The sequence below is a fragment of the Loxodonta africana genome, chromosome 21 (assembly GCF_030014295.1).
Source record: "Loxodonta africana isolate mLoxAfr1 chromosome 21, mLoxAfr1.hap2, whole genome shotgun sequence".
Lineage (NCBI taxonomy): Eukaryota > Metazoa > Chordata > Mammalia > Proboscidea > Elephantidae > Loxodonta > Loxodonta africana.
In genome coordinates, this window is record NC_087362.1 from 1,576,725 (window position 1) to 1,603,340 (window position 26,616).

At 37.2% G+C, this 26,616-nt stretch overlaps 1 protein-coding gene across 5 annotated transcripts in view; it reads right to left on the reverse strand.

Moving 5' to 3' along the window:
* Window positions 1–26,616, reverse strand: part of TRAPPC11 (trafficking protein particle complex subunit 11) — a 69,741-nt gene that overhangs the window by 31,173 nt on the left and 11,952 nt on the right. For all 5 annotated transcript variants that reach the window (XM_003415831.4, XM_064273541.1, XM_064273542.1 and 2 more), the window contains exons 6-22: window positions 22,518–22,617; window positions 21,832–21,905; window positions 19,702–19,798; window positions 17,325–17,458; window positions 16,584–16,731; window positions 14,513–14,606; window positions 12,408–12,487; window positions 12,242–12,320; window positions 12,103–12,157; window positions 11,632–11,777; window positions 11,163–11,224; window positions 10,866–10,998; window positions 5,247–5,377; window positions 2,520–2,675; window positions 863–1,050; window positions 592–740; window positions 323–444 (exon numbers count right to left, since the gene is read on the reverse strand). In XM_003415831.4, the coding sequence (XP_003415879.2) occupies window positions 323–444; window positions 592–740; window positions 863–1,050; window positions 2,520–2,675; window positions 5,247–5,377; window positions 10,866–10,998; window positions 11,163–11,224; window positions 11,632–11,777; window positions 12,103–12,157; window positions 12,242–12,320; window positions 12,408–12,487; window positions 14,513–14,606; window positions 16,584–16,731; window positions 17,325–17,458; window positions 19,702–19,798; window positions 21,832–21,905; window positions 22,518–22,617 (1,948 nt within the window). The remainder of the gene's footprint in view (window positions 1–322; window positions 445–591; window positions 741–862; window positions 1,051–2,519; window positions 2,676–5,246; window positions 5,378–10,865; window positions 10,999–11,162; window positions 11,225–11,631; window positions 11,778–12,102; window positions 12,158–12,241; window positions 12,321–12,407; window positions 12,488–14,512; window positions 14,607–16,583; window positions 16,732–17,324; window positions 17,459–19,701; window positions 19,799–21,831; window positions 21,906–22,517; window positions 22,618–26,616) is intronic.

The window sequence follows — 26,616 nt, forward strand, 5'->3', positions numbered from 1 at the left end:
TTATCCCATTTTTTTTTTCATCATTCTCAACTTCCCAAGATTTCTTTGTGTTTGATCTGGAAATAAAAGCTGACTGAGAGGTTATTTCACTGAGTTATGAACAACTGTTATTTTCTCAGGCAACTAATTCTTCATATTAGGATCATTTGTTCTTAAAATCTCTTTTGTAAAAATTGCTTAAAACATTTTTTACATTCTTATGTGTTAAATGTTCATTAATGAAGCCACTTTTTTTAGTCCCAGGACAGGAAGCTGTTTACAACACACATTTAAAACCACAGGCTGACAGAGTTCCTCTCCAGCCACCGCTGCCCGAGCTCACCTGTTCCCCTGGGTGCAGCTCTCCAACAGGAACATCCGTGAGTAAAGCGGGCTGAGACTCATCGCACAGCTCTGCTCCGTGAAGAGTCACGTGAGTTTTCTGAGTTAAATTGGCATCCTGTCCTGAAAAGGTTAACATTTGTGTTTTAAAATACAGAGGATTCAGACATTAGGATGACAATCAATACTTTATTTTAAACAAACGTCCTGTAATTTACACCTCTGTTGTTACATGTGAATTAACACTGATTAACCTTGAAGAACGCGCACCTGGTTTTAAGCCAGCAGTGAGCTTCACATCTCTGATTTGGATCTCTTCATGGGACTCAACAGTCACCACCAAGCAATACATTTCATTGGTCAGGGCGGGAGGTTCATGTCGCAGATGTACAGAAATGTTTGGAACTCTGGATATGATCCTTTGAAAAGAAACCTTGGCTAAGTAACTGATTTTTTAAGAAAACAAGGAAGTTATTTAAACACAGTATTTAAAGAACAAAGCAGATGACCTTCAACAATCTGCCTGGCAAGACAGACTTACATTGTGCTTGCCTGAATGACTATGCTGTCCCAGTGAGGCTCGTTGTCAGGTAGCTTAGGTCGCCTTTTGAAGGAACGGGATGCCTGTAATGCTTCCTGGGAGGAAGCAGCATCTCCTCCTCCTCCCTGCCAGTTTAAAACCACACATCTTCCCGTCTCATGGCCTAGAATCAGATCCACTGAAGTAATCTAGAAGAAAAAGGCCTGTCAGAAAGGCCATCTCATATTTGTCTGTCATCATCCCCTCTCAAAAAAATTACACCTTAGATTGCTAGCTGACAGGGTTAATCCAGAGAACCACACTGCAACAAGTCGAACACCTGCTTTCTGAGTCTTGTTCTGGTCACCCGCTACCTGTGACATTGGCTAAATGTACTCTGGGTTTCAACTTCTTCATCTCAAAAGCAGGGATAATAACCTTCCTAATCTAAGGGATTACAATCTACAGCAGAGAACACTGTTCTGATTTTAGCACCTGGCATTGTGCCTGACATAATGGATACTCAATTAGTGGTTGCTAATGAAATTTTTTTTTTTTGGTGGATGTTTTAATGACAATGTATTTTTACCCTAGTTCCTAATTCCCCACAAATATTCTTCCTGAAAACATTTAGAGTATTAGCAATGAAATGCTTTATTAATTAAAGAAATGTTTTCCTCAATTAGATTCCTTAACAAATAGATCCCACATAGGATTATTAATTATGATTTCTGTCTGGCAGGCTTGCTCAAGTACCACATAAAGAATAAAATACGCAATTAAGGATTTACACAAAAGGAATTAGCACAAAACTCCAGATTCTGGTTCATATTAAAATCAATAGATTCACAGAAGTTATTATTGGAATATTGGTATAACCACCTTGTATTTCTATCTTAGAAATAATCCAATGATAGTTTATAATAGCTAATCTTTTCCATTCAGGTCATAGAAAACAAGTTTACATGCTTTGTGCTAATCACTACTCTAAGCAATTTACAGTTAACTGATTTATTCTTCGCAGAACTTTATGAGGTAGGTACTATTACTCTCCCTATTTTACAGATAAATAAACTGGAACATGAAGAGGTTAAACGACTGCCTAGGGTCACAAGCTAGTAAGCTGAAAAATTGGAATTTAAACTCATGTATTTGGCTCCAGAATTTATACTCAATAAAAATATTTTCATCACATATTTCTGAAAGCCATTTTAATTATCTATATTAAATCAAACTTTAACAATATTTATCTTCATTTTTCTCTAAAAATTCAAAATGTAGCAATGTTTAAACATCAAAAAATAGATTTGTGGTTTGAATTGTTATAAAAAATATTTAATGTATATCATTCAAAATGCCATAATTGATTACGTACAGTCATTAAAAATGAGATTACTCTTATGTACTTACATGAAATGACTTCTAATATACACTACTCAGTGAAAAAAAGCCAGTTACAGAATATTATGTATAGTATACTCTCAATTCTTCTAATTGAAAAATTTCAAACCTATAAATATGTTCATTGAAAAATGTCTGGAATGGACGGCTTCTCTTCGGAATTCCAGCTGGATGATTTTATTTTTCGCTTAAACTTCTGTGTTATTTGAATCTTTTCTGACATAAACATACTACTTTTATAAATAGAAATATTTTTTAAACAAGTTGCATAACTAACCTCAATTTTCTTTCCCACGTCTTCAGTTTTTGCAACAAATTTAAACAAATATTTTCTTGTTTTACCAGGAACAAAGCACATTTTCTCCTGATTCAAATTTTCTAGAACTTCACCTGCTTTGGATGCTTCTTCTATTACACAGAACTGGTTGTATTCCTTAAGAAAGAGTTTAGTGAGGGTTACAGTTTATAAATTGTCAATGTCAGATCTTCTAACACTAAATACCAAGTGGTTTGGAGCTTGTTACTCCACTTAAATTTTCAGCAAAAAACGAAAGCATTGTGAAGGGTTACTGATAAAATGAAGTATTTGCACAGCAATTAAAAAAAACCATTTGCATCGAGTTGATTCCGACTCAGGGTGACCCTCTAGGACAGAGCAGAACTGTCCCACAGGGTTTCCTGGAACCCAGGTGGTAGATCCAACTGCCAGCCTTTTGGTCAGCAGCTGTAGCTCTCAGCCACCGCACCACCAGGACTCCAATTAGAAGTGCTCATCAACTCAGCTGGAAACCCTGGCGGCGTAGGGCTTAAGTGCTACGGCTGCTAACCAGAGTCAGTAGTTCGAATCTGCCAGGCACTCCTTGGAAACTCTATGGGGCAGTTCTACTCTGTCCTATAGGGTCGCTATGAGTCGGAATCGACTCGATGGCACTGGGTTTGGTTTTAGTTTTTTTAATCAACTCAGTGCTGTCATCAGACAAGGCGGCTTCTGAAAACGTGCTCAGAGGGGGAAACAAAGGTCTGCTCTTTGTTCCACTGGATCGTGCTATCACCCCCTTCTCTTGAAGCGCTCTTGTTCTACTCAGTGCCTGTGACTCTATAGTAGATCCTGTCCTGTTTCTCAGCCTCCTTGGCTACTTACTATTTTTCCATCAAAGGATCTTTTTCTTCTTCCTGTTCCCTTAATTTAGAGGTTTCAGCCCTCAGCCTTCTATTCTTTTCTCTTTGTGGTGGTCACTCACTGGAAAGTTTATCCATTTCCACATATTCAGCACCTCTGTGCTATCTCCCACATAAGAACTTTAATTTTGTCCTTTTCCTTAAGTATAAGCTGATCTCCACAATTGTTGGGAGGACATTTTCACCGTCACCTCAAACTTGACCGTGTCTACCTTCCAGAAGAGTGCACTCCTTACAAATGAATAAACGAAGGCAGCTTGCACGTACGAATCTACAGGATCACCATTCTCGCCCGTTCAGTGAACAGTGAGAGCTTTCCAAGAGTTATCTTCTATACCAGCAGATGAATTACTGTCATACAAAATTCTCATACAGCTCAAATTTTAGAATCCCTCTAATTTTCATTTCCATTCCATGCTGATAAAACCTAAGTACTCTCTATTTTTTACTTGCATATCAAATGATATATTCAGAATAAATACAATTTTTAAAATTAGCTGCTTTATATCCTTTTATCATTTTATTTTTTAATTATAAAAGTAGTATATGTTTGTTGGAAAAAAAAAAAGGATAGTAGGATATGAAGGGAAGAGTAAATGTAACGACCCTCTAATTCCAGACTTAGAGCATTTCATGGTGAGCAAAAAAATGACCTGTCTGCATGGAGCTTAGATCCTCGTAAGGAAAACAAGCCATCTACCAGACAATCAGACACAGGCGAGTACACAGCGGTGCTAAGTGCTACGCAGGGAGTCGGCCCTGGCCCTGGCCCTCCGAACGCTTACATTTTAATGGGATTACATTGCTGCTTATTTTCTCAGGTTCACCATCATGCTACAAACATTTTAACTCTTAATAAATGCTTGTTGGTTAAAGGCTCAACATACCTTCTGGAAACCAGAAGATGAGTATTTATTAAGTGAGCTTAAAATTCCAAGAGTTGGATATAACCCAGTTTTTTGGTACTTGACTATACCACACTTCAAAAATGTAACAATGCAGAAAATACCGTATGATCCCAATTCTGCAGGAAAAAAAATGTTGCTTATATACGCTTGCACGGGGTAGTGGTGGTTCAGTGGTGGAATTCTTGCCTGCCACGTGGGAGACCCGTGTTTAACTCCTGGTCAACACATCTCATGGACAGCCACCACTCGTCTGTCAGCGAAGGTTTGTCTGCATGTTGCCATGACGCTGAATGGTTCTCAGAGGAGCTTCCAGACAGATGGATTAGGAAGAAGGTCTGGCAATCTACTTCCAAAAATCAGCCAAGAAAATGCTACGCATCACCACAGGGTCTGTTCAGTAGTGCACGGGGTCACCCTGAGTCAGGGGACTTGACAGCAGCTTGTAACGACGATATATGCTCGCACAACAGATGTCTAGAGTGCTCAAGAGTTAGTGATGAGGGCCTCTTGGAGAGTGGAATTGGGAGATCACATGTTTACTTTTCACCTCATATCCACTTTAGTATCACACTTTTATAATCAAATGCTAATAAAAATGTTAAAATAGAATACAAAGCCAGTGATTTTTAAAATCAGAATATATTTATTCTGAATACATCCTATTTAAAATTCAAGTTATAAAAATATATACAGAGTTCTTAGATATCACAAGCATGGAATGAAAACAAAAATTAGAGTAGGAAAAGCACACATCTGAATTACTGGTATAGAAGTTCAGAAATATAAAGACATTTACATTTAAGTAGGCCTTACCAAAATTTATTTTCTACTATGAAACCATCAAGACCTAAATTCCCTACGTTCGTTCTACCTAGTTTATATACCCATGGTAAAAACACATTAAAAGGTACCATTACCTGATTATTAAAGCTGACACGGAGCTTGGAAAACCGAATGGGATGTGGACAATCAGCCTTCAGATAAACATCAAACTGAACAGGAACATCAACATGAAAGCTCGGGGCGTGAAACCTGGCTTTGCATTGTACTAGAAGTAAAACGAAAACGCCTGAGTTACTACCAGGTACTTCAGGTGCACGTACGTTATTCTCTTAGAAGTAAAACGAAAACGCCTGAGTTACTACCAGGTACTTCAGGTGCACGTACGTTATTCTCTTAGAAGTAAAACGAAAACACCTGAGTTACTACCAGGTACTTCAGGTGCACGTACGTTATTCTCTTAGAAGGAAAACGAAAACGCCTGAGTTACTACCAGGTACTTCAGGTGCACGTACGTTATTCTCTTAGAAGGAAAACGAAAACGCCTGAGTTACTACCAGGTACTTCAGGTGCACGTACGTTATTCTCTTAGAAGGAAAACGAAAACGCCTGAGTTACTACCAGGTACTTCAGGTGCACGTACGTTATTCTCTTAGAAGTAAAACGAAAACACCTGAGTTACTACCAGGTACTTCAGGTGCACGTACGTTATTCTCTTAGAAGGAAAACGAAAACACCTGAGTTACTACCAGGTACTTCAGGTGCACGTACGTTATTCTCTTAGAAGGAAAACGAAAACGCCTGAGTTACTACCAGGTACTTCAGGTGCATGTACGTTATTCTCTTAGAAGGAAAACGAAAACGCCTGAGTTACTACCAGGTACTTCAGATGCACATACGTTATTCTCTTAGAAGTAAAACGAAAACGCCTGAGTTACTACCAGGTACTTCAGATGCACCTACGTTATTCTCTTAGAAGTAAAACGAAAACGCCTGAGTTACTACCAGGTACTTCAGGTGCATGTACGTTATTCTCTTAGAAGGAAAACGAAAACGCCTGAGTTACTACCAGGTACTTCAGATGCACATACGTTATTCTCTTAGAAGTAAAACGAAAACGCCTGAGTTACTACCAGGTACTTCAGATGCACATACGTTATTCTCTTAGAAGTAAAACGAAAACGCCTGAGTTACTACCAGGTACTTCAGATGCACATACGTTATTCTCTTAGAAGTAAAACGAAAACGCCTGAGTTACTACCAGGTACTTCAGATGCACATACGTTATTCTCTTAGAAGTAAAACGAAAACGCCTGAGTTACTACCAGGTACTTCAGATGCACCTACGTTATTCTCTTAGAGGTAAAACAAAAATGCCTGAGTTACTACCAGGTACTTCAGATGCACATATGTTATTCTCTTAGAAGTAAAACGAAAACGCCTGAGTTACTACCAGGTACTTCAGGTGCATGTACGTTATTCTCTTAGAAGGAAAATGAAAACACCTGAGTTACTACCGGGTACTTCAGGTGCACATATGTTATTCTGTTAGAAGTAAAACGAAAACACCTGAGTTACTACCAGGTACTTCAGATGCACCTACGTTATTCTCTTAGTAGTAAAACGCAAACGCCTGAGTTACTACCAGGTACTTCAGATGCACATATGTTATTCTGTTAGAAGTAAAACGAAAACACCTGAGTTACTACCAGGTACTTCAGATGCACATATGTTATTCTCTTAGAAGTAAAACGAAAACACCTGAGTTACTACCAGGTACTTCAGATGCACATATGTTATTCTCTTAGAAGTAAAACGAAAACACCTGAGTTACTACCAGGTACTTCAGATGCACATATGTTATTCTCTTAGAAGTAAAACGAAAACACCTGAGTTACTACCAGGTACTTCAGATGCACCTACGTTATTCTCTTAGTAGTAAAACGCAAACGCCTGAGTTACTACCAGGTACTTCAGATGCACATATGTTATTCTGTTAGAAGTAAAACGAAAACACCTGAGTTACTACCAGGTGCTTCAGATGCACATATGTTATTCTCTTAGAAGTAAAACGAAAACACCTGAGTTACTACCAGGTACTTCAGATGCACATATGTTATTCTCTTAGAAGTAAAACGAAAACACCTGAGTTACTACCAGGTACTTCAGATGCACATATGTTATTCTCTTAGAAGTAAAACGAAAACACCTGAGTTACTACCAGGTACTTCAGATGCACATATGTTATTCTCTTAGAAGTAAAACGAAAACACCTGAGTTACTACCAGGTGCTTCAGATGCACATATGTTATTCTCTTAGAAGTAAAACGAAAACACCTGAGTTACTACCAGGTACTTCAGATGCACATATGTTATTCTCTTAGAAGTAAAACGAAAACACCTGAGTTACTACCAGGTACTTCAGATGCACATATGTTATTCTCTTAGAAGTAAAACGAAAACACCTGAGTTACTACCAGGTACTTCAGATGCACATATGTTATTCTCTTAGAAGTAAAACGAAAACACCTGAGTTACTACCAGGTACTTCAGATGCACCTACGTTATTCTCTTAGTAGTAAAACGCAAACGCCTGAGTTACTACCAGGTACTTCAGATGCACATATGTTATTCTCTTAGAAGTAAAACGAAAACACCTGAGTTACTACCAGGTACTTCAGATGCACATATGTTATTCTCTTAGAAGTAAAACGAAAACGCCTGAGTTACTACCAGGTACTTCAGATGCACATATGTTATTCTCTTAGAAGTAAAATGCAAACGCCTGAGTTACTACCAGGTACTTCAGATGCACCTACGTTATTCTCTTAGAAGTAAAATGCAAACGCCTGAGTTACTACCAGGTACTTCAGATGCACATATGTTATTCTCTTAGAAGTAAAACGAAAACACCTGAGTTACTACCAGGTACTTCAGATGCACATATGTTATTCTCTTAGAAGTAAAACGAAAACACCTGAGTTACTACCAGGTACTTCAGATGCACATATGTTATTCTCTTAGAAGTAAAATGCAAACGCCTGAGTTACTACCAGGTACTTCAGATGCACATATGTTATTCTCTTAGAAGTAAAATGCAAACGCCTGAGTTACTACCAGGTACTTCAGATGCACATATGTTATTCTCTTAGAAGTAAAACGAAAACACCTGAGTTACTACCAGGTACTTCAGATGCACCTACGTTATTCTCTTAGTAGTAAAATGCAAACGCCTGAGTTACTACCAGGTACTTCAGATGCACATATGTTATTCTCTTAGAAGTAAAACGAAAACACCTGAGTTACTACCAGGTGCTTCAGATGCATCTACGTTATTCTCTTAGTAGTAAAATGCAAACGCCTGAGTTACTACCAGGTACTTCAGATGCACATATGTTATTCTCTTAGAAGTAAAACGAAAACACCTGAGTTACTACCAGGTACTTCAGATGCACCTACGTTATTCTCTTAGTAGTAAAATGCAAACGCCTGAGTTACTACCAGGTACTTCAGATGCACATATGTTATTCTCTTAGAAGTAAAACGAAAACACCTGAGTTACTACCAGGTACTTCAGATGCACCTACGTTATTCTCTTAGTAGTAAAATGCAAACGCCTGAGTTACTACCAGGTACTTCAGATGCACATACGTTATTCTCTGAACCACATTTACTCTTCAGAAAGAACGCAGCTATGTTGGTCATTCTTACTGACTTCTGCACTTGCATTTCAAAAGATGTAAATGTAGCTCATTTATTAAAAACAAACAAAATTCAAATATAACTCCCAAACCATCTTTAATTTTAAAAGAATAGTGCTCCACCACGTAAAAGATGGTCAACACCATTAGCCATGGGAGAGATGCAAATCAAAACCACAGTGAAATACCATTTCATTCCCACTAGGATGGCTAAAAGAACAGAAAATAACAAATGTTGGTGAAGATGTGGGGAAACTGGAACCCTTATCCATTGCTGGTGGGAATGCAGAATGGTATAGCTGTTATGGAAAACAGTATGGTGGTTCCTCAAAAAACAAAAAATGGAACTATCACATGACCCAGCAATTCCACTCCTAATTATATACCCAAAAGACTTGAGAGCAGAGACTCAAAAAAGAGACTTGTACACCAGTGTTCACTGCAGCACTATTTACAACAGCCAAAAGGTGGAATAAACCTAAATGCCCATCAACAGATGAATGATAAACAAAATGAGGAACATACATACAATGGAATACCACTCAGCCAGTAGGACAAATGACATCTTGCTGCATGCTGCATGACGGCATTATGCCGAGTGACATAAGCCAACTCCAAAGGACAGATATTGTATGACCTCACTTATACAAGAAGACAAGAAAAAGCAAGCATATAGAGACCAAAGCTTATTAGTGGTTATCATGGGCAGGGGGATGGTGGAAAATAGGAGTTAATGGTGATGGAAAAATCACAATAATTAAGGTCAGGGTTGCACAGCCGATTATTATAATTGCTGTCAACAGGTCGTACACCTGTAAAAAGTTGTGTAATAGATATATTCACAATGACAAAAAAAAAGAGTAGCTCCAGAGGCTGCTTATGTACAACCAAATACCTCATGGGATTTGGTTGCCTGGTTTCCTGGGACATCGCAGTTAATTGGCCAAGTAACATCTTTAGTGCTTTTGTTCTACCTGCTAAGTTCATTACATAGTGCCTGGGGTCTTAAAAGCTTGCAAGCAGCCATCCAAGACACAACTGGTCTCTATTTGCCTGAAACAACAGAGGAAGAAACAGAGTCAGGAATAGGAGGAGGGTATGGAGTGTGTGGCTAAGTGCCTCCATAAACAACTGCCTCCTTTGTCATGGGACCAGAAGAACCGGATGGTACCTGGCTACCATACTAAACATTTTGATCAAAGATTCCATAGAAGACTCCTGATCAAAAGCAGGAAAATGCAGGACATAATTTCAAATTCTCATGGACTCCAGACTTTCTGGAGCTATGGTAGATATAGGAACCTCTGGAACTACTGTCCTGAGATAATCTTTAAATCTTAAGCTAAAAATATTCCCTGAAGTCTTCTTAAAATCAAACAATAGTTTAGCTTAACTAGTAAAAAATGTCTGCCCTGAGCACTGTGTTCTTTTAAGAACTATCTATATGGAATCAAAGTGACAAAAGCAACTGCAAAGATTGGATAGGAACCTTAGGGGGCAGTGAGTTATGCCAATGGGGAGGAACAACTCAGAAAAGGAGGGTGAGAATGGCTGCACAACTCGAAGAACACAATCAATGTCACTGAGTTGTCCATGTAGAAACTGCTGGATTGCTGTACGTTTTGCCGTGTATGTTCTCAGCAACGAAATAAATAAAATTCAGGAGGAAAAAAAAAAAAAAAGCACAGTACCCCTATGTAGGTGACACAGGATTTTAAAAAGGATAAAGAATCATTTCGTTATTTTTAACTTATTTAAATATATCTGCCTAGACATTAAAGCATAAATCTTTTAAATAACTGATATTTTAACTGCATTTCAAATAATACCTGAACTACAATGAACAAAGTACATTTTAAACCATAAAACAAATTATTTAAGATCTTGATCATCTTTTTAAGTCAAGTGAGGAGCAAGGAAAAACAAAAGGCAAGTTATCCATAAAATGATTATACTTTGAAAGTTCTTTGGCTTTTACATTTATTATTCCACATCTATTCAATTTGTGGAAATAAGGGTGATTTCTCTGAAATACTTTAAATGTTGGCTACCCACCAAATGGCACAAAGTCTTGTACTCCTATTGTGAAAACATTGCTGCCAGCTAGAGAAACACGGTCCGCCCAAAGCTTCTGAGCAGTTTTCACAGCTAAGACATCACAGTCAGGTTCAGGTTCGGGGCTTTCATTCTGCACCAACACAGAGTTAAATATTTGTTCAATTAGTTTAAACAGCGTTCATACACACACACACACACACACACACACACAAATACACAAGCACACACACACACATTTCTAATCTAGGTATATATAATCCTAGAAAATATTTCATAAAAGGAATTTCAGCCTACCATTAAAACATTTATGAGGTTCTTTTCTATTCTTGATTTTTGTTCATCTTTCAGAGTTGAAGCTAATATGAAGAAGGAAAAAAAATTAGAACTATAAGATAAGCAAATAAGTTCACGTCTCCATTTAATGTTTTTAAAATATTAAAGAATAAACATGTCCTGTACGATAGTTAACTACAATTTCAAAAAATTTACAGATAGCATGAATTTCTAAAAGTAAGCCCCAACACCTTATATACTTGCATTTGAATCCTATGTGAAAAAATATTTTATGCCACATTGAAAGAAATAAAGCAAAAACTTTTGACCTTCATAAGGGTGTGGATACCTTTACCAGCACAGTGACCTGCACGTGGTGAGAAATGTTAACTATTTCAGAGAATGAATTATTCTTCACACTTTAAAAAGCTTAAAGATGCTAAATTATTTTACAGATTCAGAATTTCATGGAATAAAAAAATCAAGTTACCTCTTCCAAGGAGTTCTAGGGAATATGTAATGTAACCCTTTAACTGGGCCATGAGGTAGGCACACTTCAGGGCTGTGGTCAGTATAGATGTGAGCAGAGTCCACCACCCTTCACTGCGGTAATCACACATCACGTAGTCCAGCAACCTAAAAGAAGGCAGAAGCATCCGACATACTGAAGCGGCTTCACAGAAAAGGGCTTGAAGAGCTTAGGGAGAAAAAATAAAGAGCTTTCCTCATTTTATATAAACTTGAGCAAATCTTACTGAGATAGGTGAACAGGTGCTTTCAGATTTATCAAGTTTCCTAAGACCTTGAAAAAAATTGGGCCAGCAGATGGCACTTCAAAAAAAATACCACAAAAATGGAGTTTAGTGTAAGTACAAATAAATACGGTAACGATAAATCATTTGGTACAAATTTCTATTCTAAGGTAATCAGAACGCTTACAAAAATAGTGAATAAGACTCACTTCAAAGCTTTGGTATAATCCTTTGCATAATAATATTCCTCTCCCATTTGAACCACTATAAAGAGAAAAAAATATTTTATTAACATAATTTAACATTATTCAAAGTTGTATGAAATTATGGCATGTCATGAGTACATACTCAGATGACTTTTCATTCTTGGACACTTATACTTCTTAAATTGTGCAACGGCATTACTCAGAAGAGTTATTATTATTTCCTGTTAGAAAAGATAAAACTCTTAAACATTCGAATATTTCTTGAATATTATTAAAAGAAACATTTAATGCTGGGAAAAAAAACTCACAGAGTGAACAATACTTCTCTCCTTCAGCTGAATGGCAAGAACTCCCACCTTCTCTTTTTCAGGGTCAGAAAGATCAAAACCTGTATAAGACAAGACACAACCCATTTTAGATAGCTCATTGAACACAAATCCTTCACATCAACGTTGTATGTGTATACTCCTTGACTACACTTTAATGTATTTAAGATTTTCAAACATTCTAGAATCTTAAAGATTCTAAGAGACAGCTTTACTAACATGGAAACTTCTCTGAGATTCCTATTCTGACGAAAACATTACTGAGCTCAATGTTTTTTTTACATAGTGGAATCAACCACCTGAAGAATAATGTCAATATCTGTCTCTATACAGAATACACCCCTTAGAGAGTAAATAATTCATTAACACTTAAGGTCCAATTGTCAGAGAAGAGCCTTAAATTAAAATGTTGTTGTTAGGTACCATCAAGTAGATTTCAACACATAAGAATCCCATGTGACAAAGCAGAACTGCCCTATAGGATTTTCTTGGCTGTAATCTTGATAAACGGAGAAAATGCTGACATCGGCAAGGATTTCATTTTACTTGGATCCATAATCAACACCCATGGAAGCAGCAGTCAAGAAATCAAACAACATATTGCATTGGGCAAATCTGCTGCAAAAGACTCTTTAAAGTGTTAAAAAGCAAGGATGTCACTTTGAGGACTAAGGTGAGCCTGACCCAAGCCACAGTATTTTCAATTGCCCCATATGCATGTGAAAGCTGGACAATGTATAAGGAAAAGTGAAGCAGAGTTGATGCATTTGAATTATGGTGTTGGGGAAGAACACTGAATAAACCATGGACTGCCAGAAGAATGAACAAATCTGTCTTGGCAGAAGTACAGCCAGAATGCTCCTTAGAAGCAAGGATGACGAGACTTTTTCTCACATACTTTAGACATGTTATCAGGAGAGACCAGTCCCTGGAGAAGGACATCATGCTTGGTAAGGTAGAAGAGGGCCAGTGAAAAAGAGGAAGACCTTCAACAAGATGGACAGACAGTGGCTGCAACAATGAGCTCAAACACAGCAACGATTGTGAGGATGGCACAGGACTGGGCACCGTTTCGTTGTTGTTCATGAGTCGCTATAAGTCAGAACCAACTCGATGGCACCTAACAACAATAATCTTTAAGGAGGAGCGCTGATGGCACAGTGCTTAAGCACTTGGCTGCTAACTGAAAGGATGGTGGTTCAAACCCACCGGCCGCTCTGCAGGAGAAACAGATCACAACCTTGGAAACCCTACGGGGCAGTTCTACTCCGTCCTACAGGATCACTGTGAGTTGGAACTGACTCAAAAGCAATGGGTTTGGTTTTGTTTTTAATCTTTACAGGAGCAGGTCTCCATGTCTTTATTCTATGGAGCCAATGCGTAGATTTGAAGCTCCAACCTTTCGGTTAGCAATTGAGCAATTAACCAATTAATCGTTTGCACCACCAGGCCTCCTTCAAATTAAAATAAGTACGTACAAAACACAAAAAAAAAATGCAGAGAAATTATTTTTGAGGAAATAAAATTTAATGATGTTTTAAGATGTCAGCTGTAATAAATTATTCACGTTAAATGGAATTAAAATATTTAAATAAACCACCAAAACCCACTGCCGTCGAGTTGATTCCAACTCTTAGCGACCCTACAGGACAGAGTAGAACTGCCCGTTGCACTTCCAGGGCTGTAAATCTTTATGGAAGCGGACAGCCACATCTTTCCCCCTCAGAGCGGCTGGTGGCTTTGAACTCTGACCTTTCAGTAAGCAGCAGAGCACTTTAACCACTACGCCACCAGGGCTCCAAATAAACCACAAAGACATATGTATTTTGTTGTTTAAGACAAGAGATGTCCAAATATTTTAAACACATCCACATCTTTAACTGTAGCACTATCCTCGGACGTAGTCATACAAACAAAACATTCTCAAAAACTAAAGAAACTGCAAATCTTAAAACAGAAGTTTAAAAAGCATGCATTTTTACCTCACATTTTTTATGCCTAATGCAACCAATGGAAAAATTATGGTAGCTACCTTTACCCTTACTCCTTCAGATGAAAAGACAAGAAATGGGGAAGAAGCTATTTACTTAACACTCCTTGCCGCCAGGATCTTTGTCCATAAAAGTCAAGAACACCCGTTTGTGTTTCTAAGGGATCAGGACTGGGATATATCACAGTAGCCTGCAAATTAGAAACAGTGCCAATAAGAGTTTATGTAACACATGACAAATCAACTCTCCCCAAATCTTTGATTAAAGTTTTCATAAATACAAACCACATACATTCATATATCATAACTGAATATTTAACATAAAATTAAATTTTAACAAAAATTAAACTAAAAACGTCATCTCATATTTAAATGGTAGTCTCATAAAAATTAAATTGAATAAATCAACTTGATTCTGAAAAATATTTTACAGTACCTAACTTCTTTATATTTTCTTTTTTACATTCGCTATAACAAACCAGCACAAATATAAATTATACTTGATATTTATTCCCTATCCGTAAGTGCTCTTTGGGTAACTAAAGCAGTGTTACATGGAGTTTGGAAGAGAAGATGTGATTTGTCTCCTTTACTGACGCTGTGTAAGGCGTGGAGTTTTTGGAGCAGGGGTATGTTTCTGACACCAGAACTTCTACTGCTTTTTCTTCTTAGTAACTTTTTCCTTTGACATCAAAATATAATTGCAGTTGAGAAATACCCCAAAGCAAAAAGATAAAAATTTAAAGTACCTATAAGCCTACTGGAAGCCTGGTGGCACAGTGGTTAAGTGCTACGGCTGCTAACCAGAGGGTCAGCAGTTTGAATCTGCCAGGCGCTCCTTGGAAACTCTAAGGGGCAGTTCTACTCTGCCCTATAGGGTCGCTCTGAGTCGGAATCGACTTGACGGCCCTGGGTTTGGTTTTTGGTTTGGTATAAACCTACTACCACTGCTAACGATGGTAAACATTATCCTTCCAGATTTGCACGCAATTTATTTGTTACCAATTGGGATAATTTTTCACCCTTTTTTTATTTAAATATATCCTGTACATTTCACCATTATCATTAAATATGCTTCTAAAATACTATTTTTCACGCTGCCTGCTGTTCCATGTTTTAACAAATTCCCTGTATTTGTTCATCTCATTACTTTCCTCTTACATTACAACTGGTAAGTTCTGGTACTTATCGGCCTCAGGATTCCTGAACATAATATTTGGGGTTGAAAGACATGCACACTTCCACGGCTTCCAAAATTATTTGGCAGAAATATTATCTTAAATTCCCACCAACAATATTTGTTAATGCTGTTTCCTCATATATTTATAAAACCTAATTTTAATCACCTTTTAAAATACTGTGTTCAAATTACAATATGCCAACCTTTAAAAAAAATATAATACATGTAATGGAGTTATAATAATATACATAGTCAAAAATAATTCAGTTATATTATCATTTTAAAAAAAAAGCCACGCATTTAAAATACTAATATACACTCTATTTGTTTTTGGAAACAACTTTTTAAAATAGTTCTAGTGAAAATATTCACCTATCTTCACAGAAAGAGACTACAGATTTTAGGTGAAAAAAAAAAACTGATGGAACTTTATGAATAAAATGAACTTAGAAATACATACCGTGGTCTTATTTTAAGGTGCTATGGGGAAACTGGTACCTAAACGTAATCATTCAATAGGAAGGCAAAATGAAATGTCAAGTTTAAGAAACTACACAATTAACACTATGCCTCAGACAGATTCTACAGTGATTTCCATGGAGGAAATCTTTCATTTCCCCAGGAAGTGAAAGAAGTCAAAAGTTGTCCTCCTGGGTGGGTCAAAATTCTCACAGCAGTGAGCACAGAAACAAAACAGTGACTTTAGAGTACGGCAAATATTAACACGTGGTTCTTATTTTCTCCTGTCTGAATCATTAACTTATTACCAATTATAAATCATGTCTTCAAAAAAAATTCTGCTTAGTTCACAAACAAAATGGAGTACTCAGGCAAAAACTAAAAATAATCATAATTCCTGAAAACATAAAAGATAAAAGTTGATTAAACTCAAGAACGTAGGAAAAATTAACATCACCAATCAATCCCATTTTCTTTCAAGATGACTTAATTGCATACAGGCTAGGACACCCAGTAGTCAGGAACTCACTTCATGGTCACACAGGGTTTCTGTAAGCTGTTTCCGCTCCTGGGCGTAGTACGCTGCCTGCTGGTAATAGAAGCCAGGATTCTGAGTTTGAATGGCCGTCAAACCCAATTTAATAGCTTCATCGAATAAATCTCCAAAAGCCTGAAATCTTAAAAAAAAAAAAAAAGGAAAGGTTACTTCTAATTATTCATCCTGGGAGCCATAACCTCAGCAGACTATAATAAAATAATGCTATTGATGAACAATTTAATATTCGTCGCAATTTCACACTAATTTTGGATTACAGGTAAATTCTGAATTTAAATCAACTCTCCTGTGTTTAAAAAAAGTCTTTAAAATACACCATTGAACAAGATGTCAACATAGTTCTTATCTTCCACATAAATCCACGTTCCTGGAAACAGTGTCATTTTAGCGTTTTTTTTAAACATCAGTCTCCAGCAGTAAGTTCTATGACAGCAGGAATTTTGTTTTATACACTGCTGTATTCTTGGTACCTAGAGACACGGTGGAAACTAAACAAATATATGTTAAGTGAAAGAGATGGTACCATGAACTTAACAGCTTTCTAATAAGGAAACGTGAATCAGTATCTACTGTTATTGGAAAATGCTAGATCATTAAAAATCTATTACTGACCAAAAACTTAGTTCAACTTAGAACCAAAGTCCACGCTAACTCCTTCTTCCAAATCCCATGTGCTGTTTTTTAAACATACTAAAAGTACAACTTAAAACATACTGTTTCGACATCCACGCAGCATGCTCAAAAGACAACTCCGCGCTTCCGATTCTTTTCTTACATAAGTCGATGTGTTTTCGGAACTGAGCGATTGCATCCAATGGGGTGTTGTGCTGAAAACACAGCCTACAAATCTGTCACACGGAAAATCAATTCCAAAAGAAAGAAAAGGAAATCAGTGCTAAAAGGCATATTCATTTAAAAACGTGCAAAATTTAAGAATAACTTAGAAAAAAAAAAGACTATAGAATTTCCTTCTCTGAAATTCTTTATAACAGAACTGATTCTCCCCACCAGAATGGTTATGTTAAAGCCAAAGCTTATGGTCCTTCTGAAAAGTGAAATAAAGCCATTTACTATTTGTACTGAATTTATTCTACACCTTAAAAAAGCTTTTTCAAAAACGTAGGATAGAAATAAAAAAAGAATTATACATAATGAAGAACATGAAGATGTGCTAAAATATCTCCAATTATATTCTCCAACTGAGAAATGACAAATTAAGCCTCAATTTTACAACTGCCAAAGAGTTAAAGATTTTCTGCAGCACAGTGAGAGCACAGTAATAAGACAGTGAACTAGGAAGGGCGAAGAACTGACGCCTTTGAATTGTGGCACTGGCGAAGAATACTGGATGTACCACGGACGGCCAGAAGAACAAATCTTTCTCGAAGAAGTACAATTAGAGTGCTCTTTAGAAGAGAGGATGGTGAGACTTTGTCTCACGTACTCTGGACATGTTATCAGGAGAGACCATTCCCTAGAGAAGGACATCACACTTGGTAAGGTAGAGGGTCAGCGAAAAAAGAGGAAGACTCTCAGTGAGATGAATCGACACAGTGGCTGCAACACTGGGCTCGAGCATAACAACAATTGTAAGGATGGTGCAAGACTGGGCAGTGTTTCGTTCTGTTATACACAGGGTCACTATAACAAAGAATACGAGGATGGCGCAGGACTGGCAGTGTTTCATTCTGTTACACATAGAGTTGCTATGAGTAGGAACTGACTCGAAGGCACTTAACAACAACAACCTCTGTATCAAACAAGGATTTCAGAAATCTTCAAAAGCTTTTTGTCTGGGATGCTGTTTCAACAGTAATGATCTATATATATTTGAGGTAAAAGGAAAAACAAAAGGCACGAAGCCTAATTTACTTCTATATGCTTATTAAAATTTTTTATCTCATTTTATTTTTTAGGTACAAAGAGATATATACCATGAAAAGTAAGTTTCTTAACCATCCCCGCTCTTCACCCATCCAATTTTCCTTCCTAGAGGCAACCAGTTTCCGGTATATCTTTTCTGACACATTCTACACAAAGACAAGAATGTGTGTGTCGTTTATATATAAACTATTATTTTTTTATGCAAATATCTCACTAAATATGCTGCTTTACACCTTATTTTTTTCACCCAACAATGTATCTTGGATGTCACGCCATATCAATATCAAAGCTCCTTCATTCTTAATAACTACGCAGTACTCCCGTGTGGAGTTATCATTTATAACTTATTATTATAAAGTCACTTACTCCTGGGATGTCCCTAATCTTTTGCTAGTACAAGACATAATAAATATCCTCATATATGTGATTCGCAAGTGCTAGCATTTATGTCAGATAAATTTCCTGAAATGGAATTGACAGGTCAAGGCAACAAGCATTTTGTATTTGTATAGTCACTGCAAAATTATTCACCACTCACAGCCACAATGAATTAAGGGTCTGTCTGCCCACATGTCACCACCCGGTGCCAGACACCTTTAAGAGATGAGTGTAGGAAGATCACAGGCAAACCGAACCACCCGCACTTGCCTTCGGCAGCACCTACATCTACCATGTGTTGATGATGCTGTTGTTGTATGCCCTTGAATCGATTCTGACTCCTAGCGATCCCACATGACAGAGCAGAAATGTCCCACAGGGTTTTCTTGGCTGTAATCTTTACAGAAGCAGTCTTAAAATAAAACTCTCAAACAGAAGATATAAACGTTTCCTCTAAGGTGAACAGATAAGCCTCCTTTTTTATGGCTGTTTCGTTACAAGGCAGGCTTGCGTAGTTCTAACAATGGTACGTTTGCAAATTCCGTTTTCTACTCACTCTCTCCTGATCCCACTTAAAAATAAACTAAAGGAGTTTTCTAAAAGAAAAAATGTTCTAAGAAAGAACCCTGGGACCAATAAACTGAAATTCCAGCCAATACAATTAGGCTGCTAAGAGCCAAGGCCCTTCTTCAGAGACAGAAGATAAAAGGGAGAGCGTAATTGATCAAATACCAACTTTTCAGAGGAAGTAATTGATTTTAATTTTGAAATATTAAAAACAATTTCATATTGAATACAACCCCCCTGGACTTAGAAGTAAAACTCTTACCTTGTAGTTTATAAATCCTGCCATAGTCTTAATTTCCAGAATATTAGTTTCATGGGCTCTCAATTCATGTACAAGATTATAGGCAGTCCTGTAATTCCTGACGTAAACATGGGAAGGTGGTTAATGATGATATTAACTAATCTGAAGAAAAGATTCCTAAGGACAAACTTATTAAAAATAATAGAGACAATATTACTCAGCCCTTCCTAGTACTAAACAGCTCAACAATACATATCCATCTCCGATTTCCTGAAAAAGATGAACTGATTAATAACACGCCTGAGGAGGAATCAATGACTCTAAGTGCAGAACCACCACACGTGCACTGTTCTCTCTATCGTTAACACCTGGCAGTAACTGACAGAAAACAAATTGAAAAAAAAAGTAAACTGGACAACTGTCCAGAATTACAATGAAAAATTCAGTCTCCTAAGAAAAGTTATTTTCTTAAGTACCATTACGTGCTTCTCTAGTAACTTTTCTAGAGAAAATGTATTAGAATACAATGAAGCTGATATGAAGACAGGGCCCAGGTCAACAACTTTCTAATCCCAAGTATCTCTACAAGTCAAGTGGTTATCACCAATCTCAGGTACGGGCTGACAAGGAAGGAAAAATGTTCTTGGGGCGACCAGCACTCAGAGAGAGGGGCCCCAACAACAGCAGCAATGGCTACCTCACCAGCCGCTTTGCTGACTACCCTCAAGATGGAAGGTAACAGCAAAACCTCAGAACAGGCTTCACCACAGATAAATGTTTGCTCTTAACTTCCCCAAGTAAATTTTTTTCTTTTCAGAATTATTTTTGAGCAGAACTGGTATTGAAGGTTTCTAACTATTAAAAGCAAAAAACCAGAGCCATTGCTATCAAGTCGATTCCCACTCATAGTGACCCTACAGGACAGAGCAGAACTGCCCACATGGTTTCCAAGGCTGTAAATCCTTACGGAAGCAGACTGCCACAACTTTCTCCCACAGAGCAGCTAGTGAGTTCAAACCACCGACCTTTCGGTTAGCAGCTGAGTACTTTAACCATTGTGCAACCAAGGGATACTAACAGGCATTATAAACTAAAAAATACACATCAAAGTAAAAATAAAATTACAATTGAATTGAATAAATGCACTATAAACTTTTAAAAATACATAATCTGGTTTAGATAATGCTTAATACATATTATACTTTGGAAATCAGTCTCTTAACAAAAGGATTATGCTGAATATACAAACAAAAAGGACAAAAGGACAGAAAATATTTTAATACTGTATTTCCTCAGATCATGAAATTTTAATTAAATTAGCCAAACTAGAAAGCCTTATATGACAAACTAGAAAGACACTATGAAATTTACTTTGTTGTTGTTGCTGCTGTTAGGTGTCGTCGAGTCGGTTCCGACTCGTAGCAACCCTGTGCACGAGAGAATGAAACACTGCCCAGTCCTGAGCCATCCTTAAAATCGTCGTTATGCTTGAGCTCATTGTTGCAGCCACTGTGTCAATCCACCTCATTGAGGGTCTTCCTATTTTCCGCTGACCCTGATGTCCTTCTCCAGGGACTGATCCCTCTGACAATATGTCCACAGTATGTAAGACGCAGTCTCACCATCCTTGCTTCTAAGGAACATTCTGGTTGTACTTCTTCTAAGACAGATTTGTTCGTTCTTTTGGCAGTCCATGGTATATTCAATATTCTTCGCCAACACAATTCAAAGGTGTCAATTCTTCTTCGGTCTTCCTTATTCATTGTCCAGCTCTCACATGCATATGATGCGGCTGAAAGTACCATGGCTTGGGTCAGGCGCACCTTAGTTCTCAAGGTGCCATCTTTGCTCTTCAACACTTTAAAGAGGTCCTTTGCAATTTGAAATTTACTTTAGATTATAAAAAAGAATTTTAAAAAATCCCCAAATATTATACTCTATTCATCTCTGGCCAAAACTAAAGAAAATCTTAAATACCTGAATCTAATCAACATTTTTTTTTTTTAATCAACATAAAAAAAAAAAATTTTTTTTAATCAACATAAGCACATAAAAATTAAAGTTTTGTTGAGATTCAGAAGTTGCCATTAATGTTGTTATTCTTAACATAAATAAAATAAAATTTTAATTTGACAACCGTTAGAAACTTACTTCAAAGCATTTTGTGTATCCTGTTTTAACTCACTGAAGAAAGCTATTTTGAACTGATGTCTAACAAATAAAAGCTGAAAAAAAAAGAAGAAACTATTATACATATTTCCCTTAAAAATATGGAAATTATGATAATGTTTATGAAGAGGAGACATAAAAGTATGAAAAAAATATTCAAAAGAAAAGTAAAAGAATTGTTCTAGCCACCAATGATACAGTTAAGGCTATAAAAACCTATCTTTAAGAACTTTAAAGGCAAAAATTAAGGGATACTTTTAACAAACGTTAAAACAAAAGTTTAAAAACTTATCTCTATTTTTAACAAGAGTTAAAAATACAGAGATAAACTAGTTTTTAAAAGCTTAAAAAATACTTTAAAAGTATTGAAGCCATTCAAAAACATCAAAGCGTTAAAGACATTCAGTAATCTCCTCAAATATAGTCAATGATGAATAATCTCCTCTAAAATGCTTATAACCAAAAAAACCAAACCTAGTGCTGCCGAGTCGGTTCCGACTCATAGCGACCCTATAGGACAGAGTAGAACTGCCCCATAGAGTTTCCAAGGAGCGCCTGGTGGATTCGAATGGCCAACCCTCTGGTTAGCAGCTGTAGCATTTAACCACTATGCCACCAGGGCTTCCAGAATCCTTATATCATTTCCTTATTTAGGAAAAAACATATACCTGGTGTGTTGTTTTATTCAAAAATTCCTTATGGGATTTCACTCTTCTGATCTCAGTGTAGTAGTAAGTCTGTGCATGTTCATAAAAGGCATTTTCTAATCTGTAAAAAAACAAAAAGCCAGTATTTGAATACTAAAGTTATTTTAAGCCAAACAGTTTCCAAGAATCACATCTGTGAGGCCTGGAAGTAAAATCCTGACAGAAAATATCTGTTTTACCTCATGACTAAGATAAAAAGTGAAGCAAAATATAAACTGAATTCCTAGGTAAGATGTCTAAAAATAAGAACCCCAAAGCCATTTAAAACTGCTTACAATCTGAGGTATAGCTGACAAAAATAACTCTTTCTAATCAATGTAATCTATCCCACAAATAAAAAACCACCTGATTTTACCAATTGATGCAGAAAAGGCACTGACAAACTCCAATGCCCACTCACGGTAAAAACCACCCACAAAACAGGAACAGAAGTGAAATTCCCTGACATAATAAAGAGCATTTACACAAAGCCAACACCTAACATCATCCTAAATGGAGAGAATCTGAAAGCACTCCCCTTAAGAACAGGAATCAGACAAGGATGTCCTTTATCACCACTCTTATTTGACGTTGTGCTGGAGGTCCTAGCAGGAGCAATAAGGCAAGAATAAGAAATAAAGGGCATCTAAATAGGTAACGAAGAAGTATCCATATTCGCAGATGATATGATCTTATACACAGAAAACCCCAAAGAATTCACAAGAAAAATACTGGAACTAATAGAAGACTTCAGCAAAGTAACAGGATACAAGACAAACATGAAAAAATCAGTTTGATTCCTCTACACCAACAAAGAGAACTTCAAAGAGGAAATCACCTAATCAATACCATTTATCATAGCCCCCAAGAAAACAAAGTACTTACGAATAAACCTAACCAGAGATGTAAAAGACCTATACAAAGAAAACTACAAGGCACTACGGCAAGAAACCAAAAGAGACCTACATAAGTGGAAAAACATACCATGCTCATGGATAGGAAGATCCAACATTGTGAAATGTCAATTCTACCCAAAGTGATCTACAGATACAACGAAATCCCGATCCAAATTCCAATGGCATTTTTTAATGAGATGGAGAAAAAAATCACCAACTTCATATGGAAAGGGAAGAGGCCCCAGATAAGTAAAGCATTACTGAGGAGGAAAAAAAGTTGAAGGCCTCACACTAGCTGATTTAAGAACCTACTATACCGCCACCATAGACAAAACAGCCTGGTACCCATGCAACAACAGATACAGAGACCTACGGAACAGAATTGAGAACTCAGACATAAATTCATTCACTTATGGCAGCTGGGAAACCCTGGTGTTGTAGTGGTTAAGTGTTTGGCCACTAACCAAAAGGTTGGCAGTTCAAACCCACTGGGTGCTCCTTGGAAACCCTATGGGGCAGTTCCACTCTATCCTATAGGATTGCCATGAGTCAGAATTGACTCAACAGCAATGTTTTTTTTTTTTTTTTTTATGAGCAGTTGATATTTGATAAAGGCCCAAAGTCTATTAAATGGGGAAAAGACAGTTTTTTAAACAAATGGTGCTGGTATAACTGGATGTCCATCTGCAAAAAAATGAAACAAGACCCATACCTCACACCATGTAAAAAAAAAACCAATTCAAAATGGATCAAAGATCTAAACATAAAATCTAAAACTATAAAGATCATGGAAATAAAAATAGGGACACTAGGAGCCCTATTATATGGCATAAATAGTATACAAACCATAACTAACAATGCACAAACACCACAAGAGAAACTAGGTAACTGGGAGCTCCTAAAAATCAAGCACTTATGTTCACCAAAAGAGTAAAAAGAGAACCTACAGGCTGGGAAAAAAATTTTGGCTATGACATATCTGATAAGGGTCTAATCTCTAAAATTTACAAGATACTGCAACATTTAAAGGACAAATAACACAAAAAGATGAATATCCCAATTAAAAAATGGGCAAAAGATAGGAACAGACACTTCACCAAAGAAGACATTCAGGTGGTTAACAGATACATGAGAAATTCTCACAATCATTAGCCATTAGAGAAATGCAAATCAAAACTACAATAAGATACCACCCCATCCCATCAAGGCTGACACTAATCCAAAAAACAAAAAATAAATTTTGGAGAGGTTGTGGAGAGACCAGAACGCTTATGCATTGCTGGTGGGGATGTAAAGTGGTACAATCACTTTGGAAAATGATTTGGCACTACTTTAAAAAACTAGAAATAGAGGTAGTATATGATCTAGCAAACACGCTCCTTGAGATATATCTTAGAGAATTAAGAGCCGTCACACAAATATATATAAATGCACACCCACGTTCACTGCAGCACTGTTCACATCAGCAAAAAGATGGAAATAGCCTAGGTGCCCATCAACAGACAAATGGATAAACAAACTATGGTACATACACCCAATGGAAGACTACGCATCGATAAAGAACAATGATGAATCTGCAAAATATCTCACAATATGGATGAACCTGGAGGGCATTATGTTGAGTGAAACTAGTCGCAAAAGGACAAATACTGTATGAGACCACTATTAAAAGACCTCAAGAAAGGTTTAAACACAGAAGCATGCATTCTTCGACGGTTACAAGGGTGTGGAGGGAGGGAGAGAGGAATTCACTCACTAAAGAGCAGACAAGAATTACTGCAGGTAAACGGAAGGACAACACACAGTACAGTGGAAGTCAGCACAACCGAAACCAAAGCAAAAGCTAAGAAGTCTCCTGAATACAACCAAATACTTTAACGGACAGAGTAGCTCGGGCTAGGGCCTGGGGACAATAGTTTTGGGAAACATCTAGGTCCACTGGCGTAACAAAGTTTATTAAGAAAATTGTTTTGCGTCCCACCTCAGTATGTGGCATTTGAGGTCTTAAAAGCTTGCGAGTGGCCATCTAAGGTGCATCAATTACTCCCAATGTACTTGGAACAAAGCAGAATGAAGAATACCAAAGACACAAGGAAAATATTAGCCCAAGAGACAAAAGGTCCACATAAAGCAGAGACTCCATAAGCCTGAGACCAGAAAAACTAGATGGTGCCCGGCTACCACCAATGACAGCCCTGGCAGGGAACACAATAGAGAGTCCTGGACAGAGCAGGAGAAAAATGCGGAGCAGAACTCAAATTTGTGTAAAAAGACCAGACTTAACAGTCTGACAGAGATGAGGAACCCCTGAAATTGTGGCCCCTGGATGCTCTGCTAATCCAGAACTAAAACCATTCCCGAAGCCCATTCTTCAGACAAAGATTAGACTGGACTATAAAACAAAAAATACTCGTGAGGAGTGTACTTCTTAGTTCAATCACACACACAAGAACGAATGGGTGACTCCTGCCTGGAGGCAGGATGAGAAGGCAGGAAGGGACAGGAACTGGTTGAATGGACACAAGAAACCCAGGGTAGAAAGGGGGAGTGTGCTGTCACGTTGTAGGGACTGCAAATAGTGTCGCCTAACAATGTGTGTATAAATTTTTGTATGAGAGACTGACTTGAGCTGTAAACTTTCACCTAAAGCAAAATTAAAACACACACACACACACTTTTTTTTAGGTGTCTCTAAGATTATTTCCAGAAACCGTGGTGGCGTAGTGGTTAAGTGCTATGGCTCTAACTAAGAGGTCGGCAGTTCAAATGCACCAGGCGGTCCTTGGAAACTCTATGGAGCAGGTCTACTCTGTCCTCTAGGGTCGGTATGAGTTGGAATCGACTCGACGGCAGTGGATTTGGTTTTTTTTGTAAGATTATTTCCACCTCTACAATTTTATAAAAGGTCTCAAAAAATAGATATCCAATACTCAAATAGGTTTTACTATTTTTATATTTTAATATTTAGGGTTTAAAGGATAAGAAAACTAATGGGAAAAGGACCAAAAATGAGAACAGGCAAATGAGATAAAAATAACAATTACATGATATAAATCCTGCTTCATTCCGTAACTTTGAGTTTACACAAGAACAAAGAAAATCTGACCAGCGATGGATAAACAACTCAGAGGTTCTTTTGCGAAAATTAGTACAAATTAGGAGAATCTGCCTGGGGTAGGGCAGAA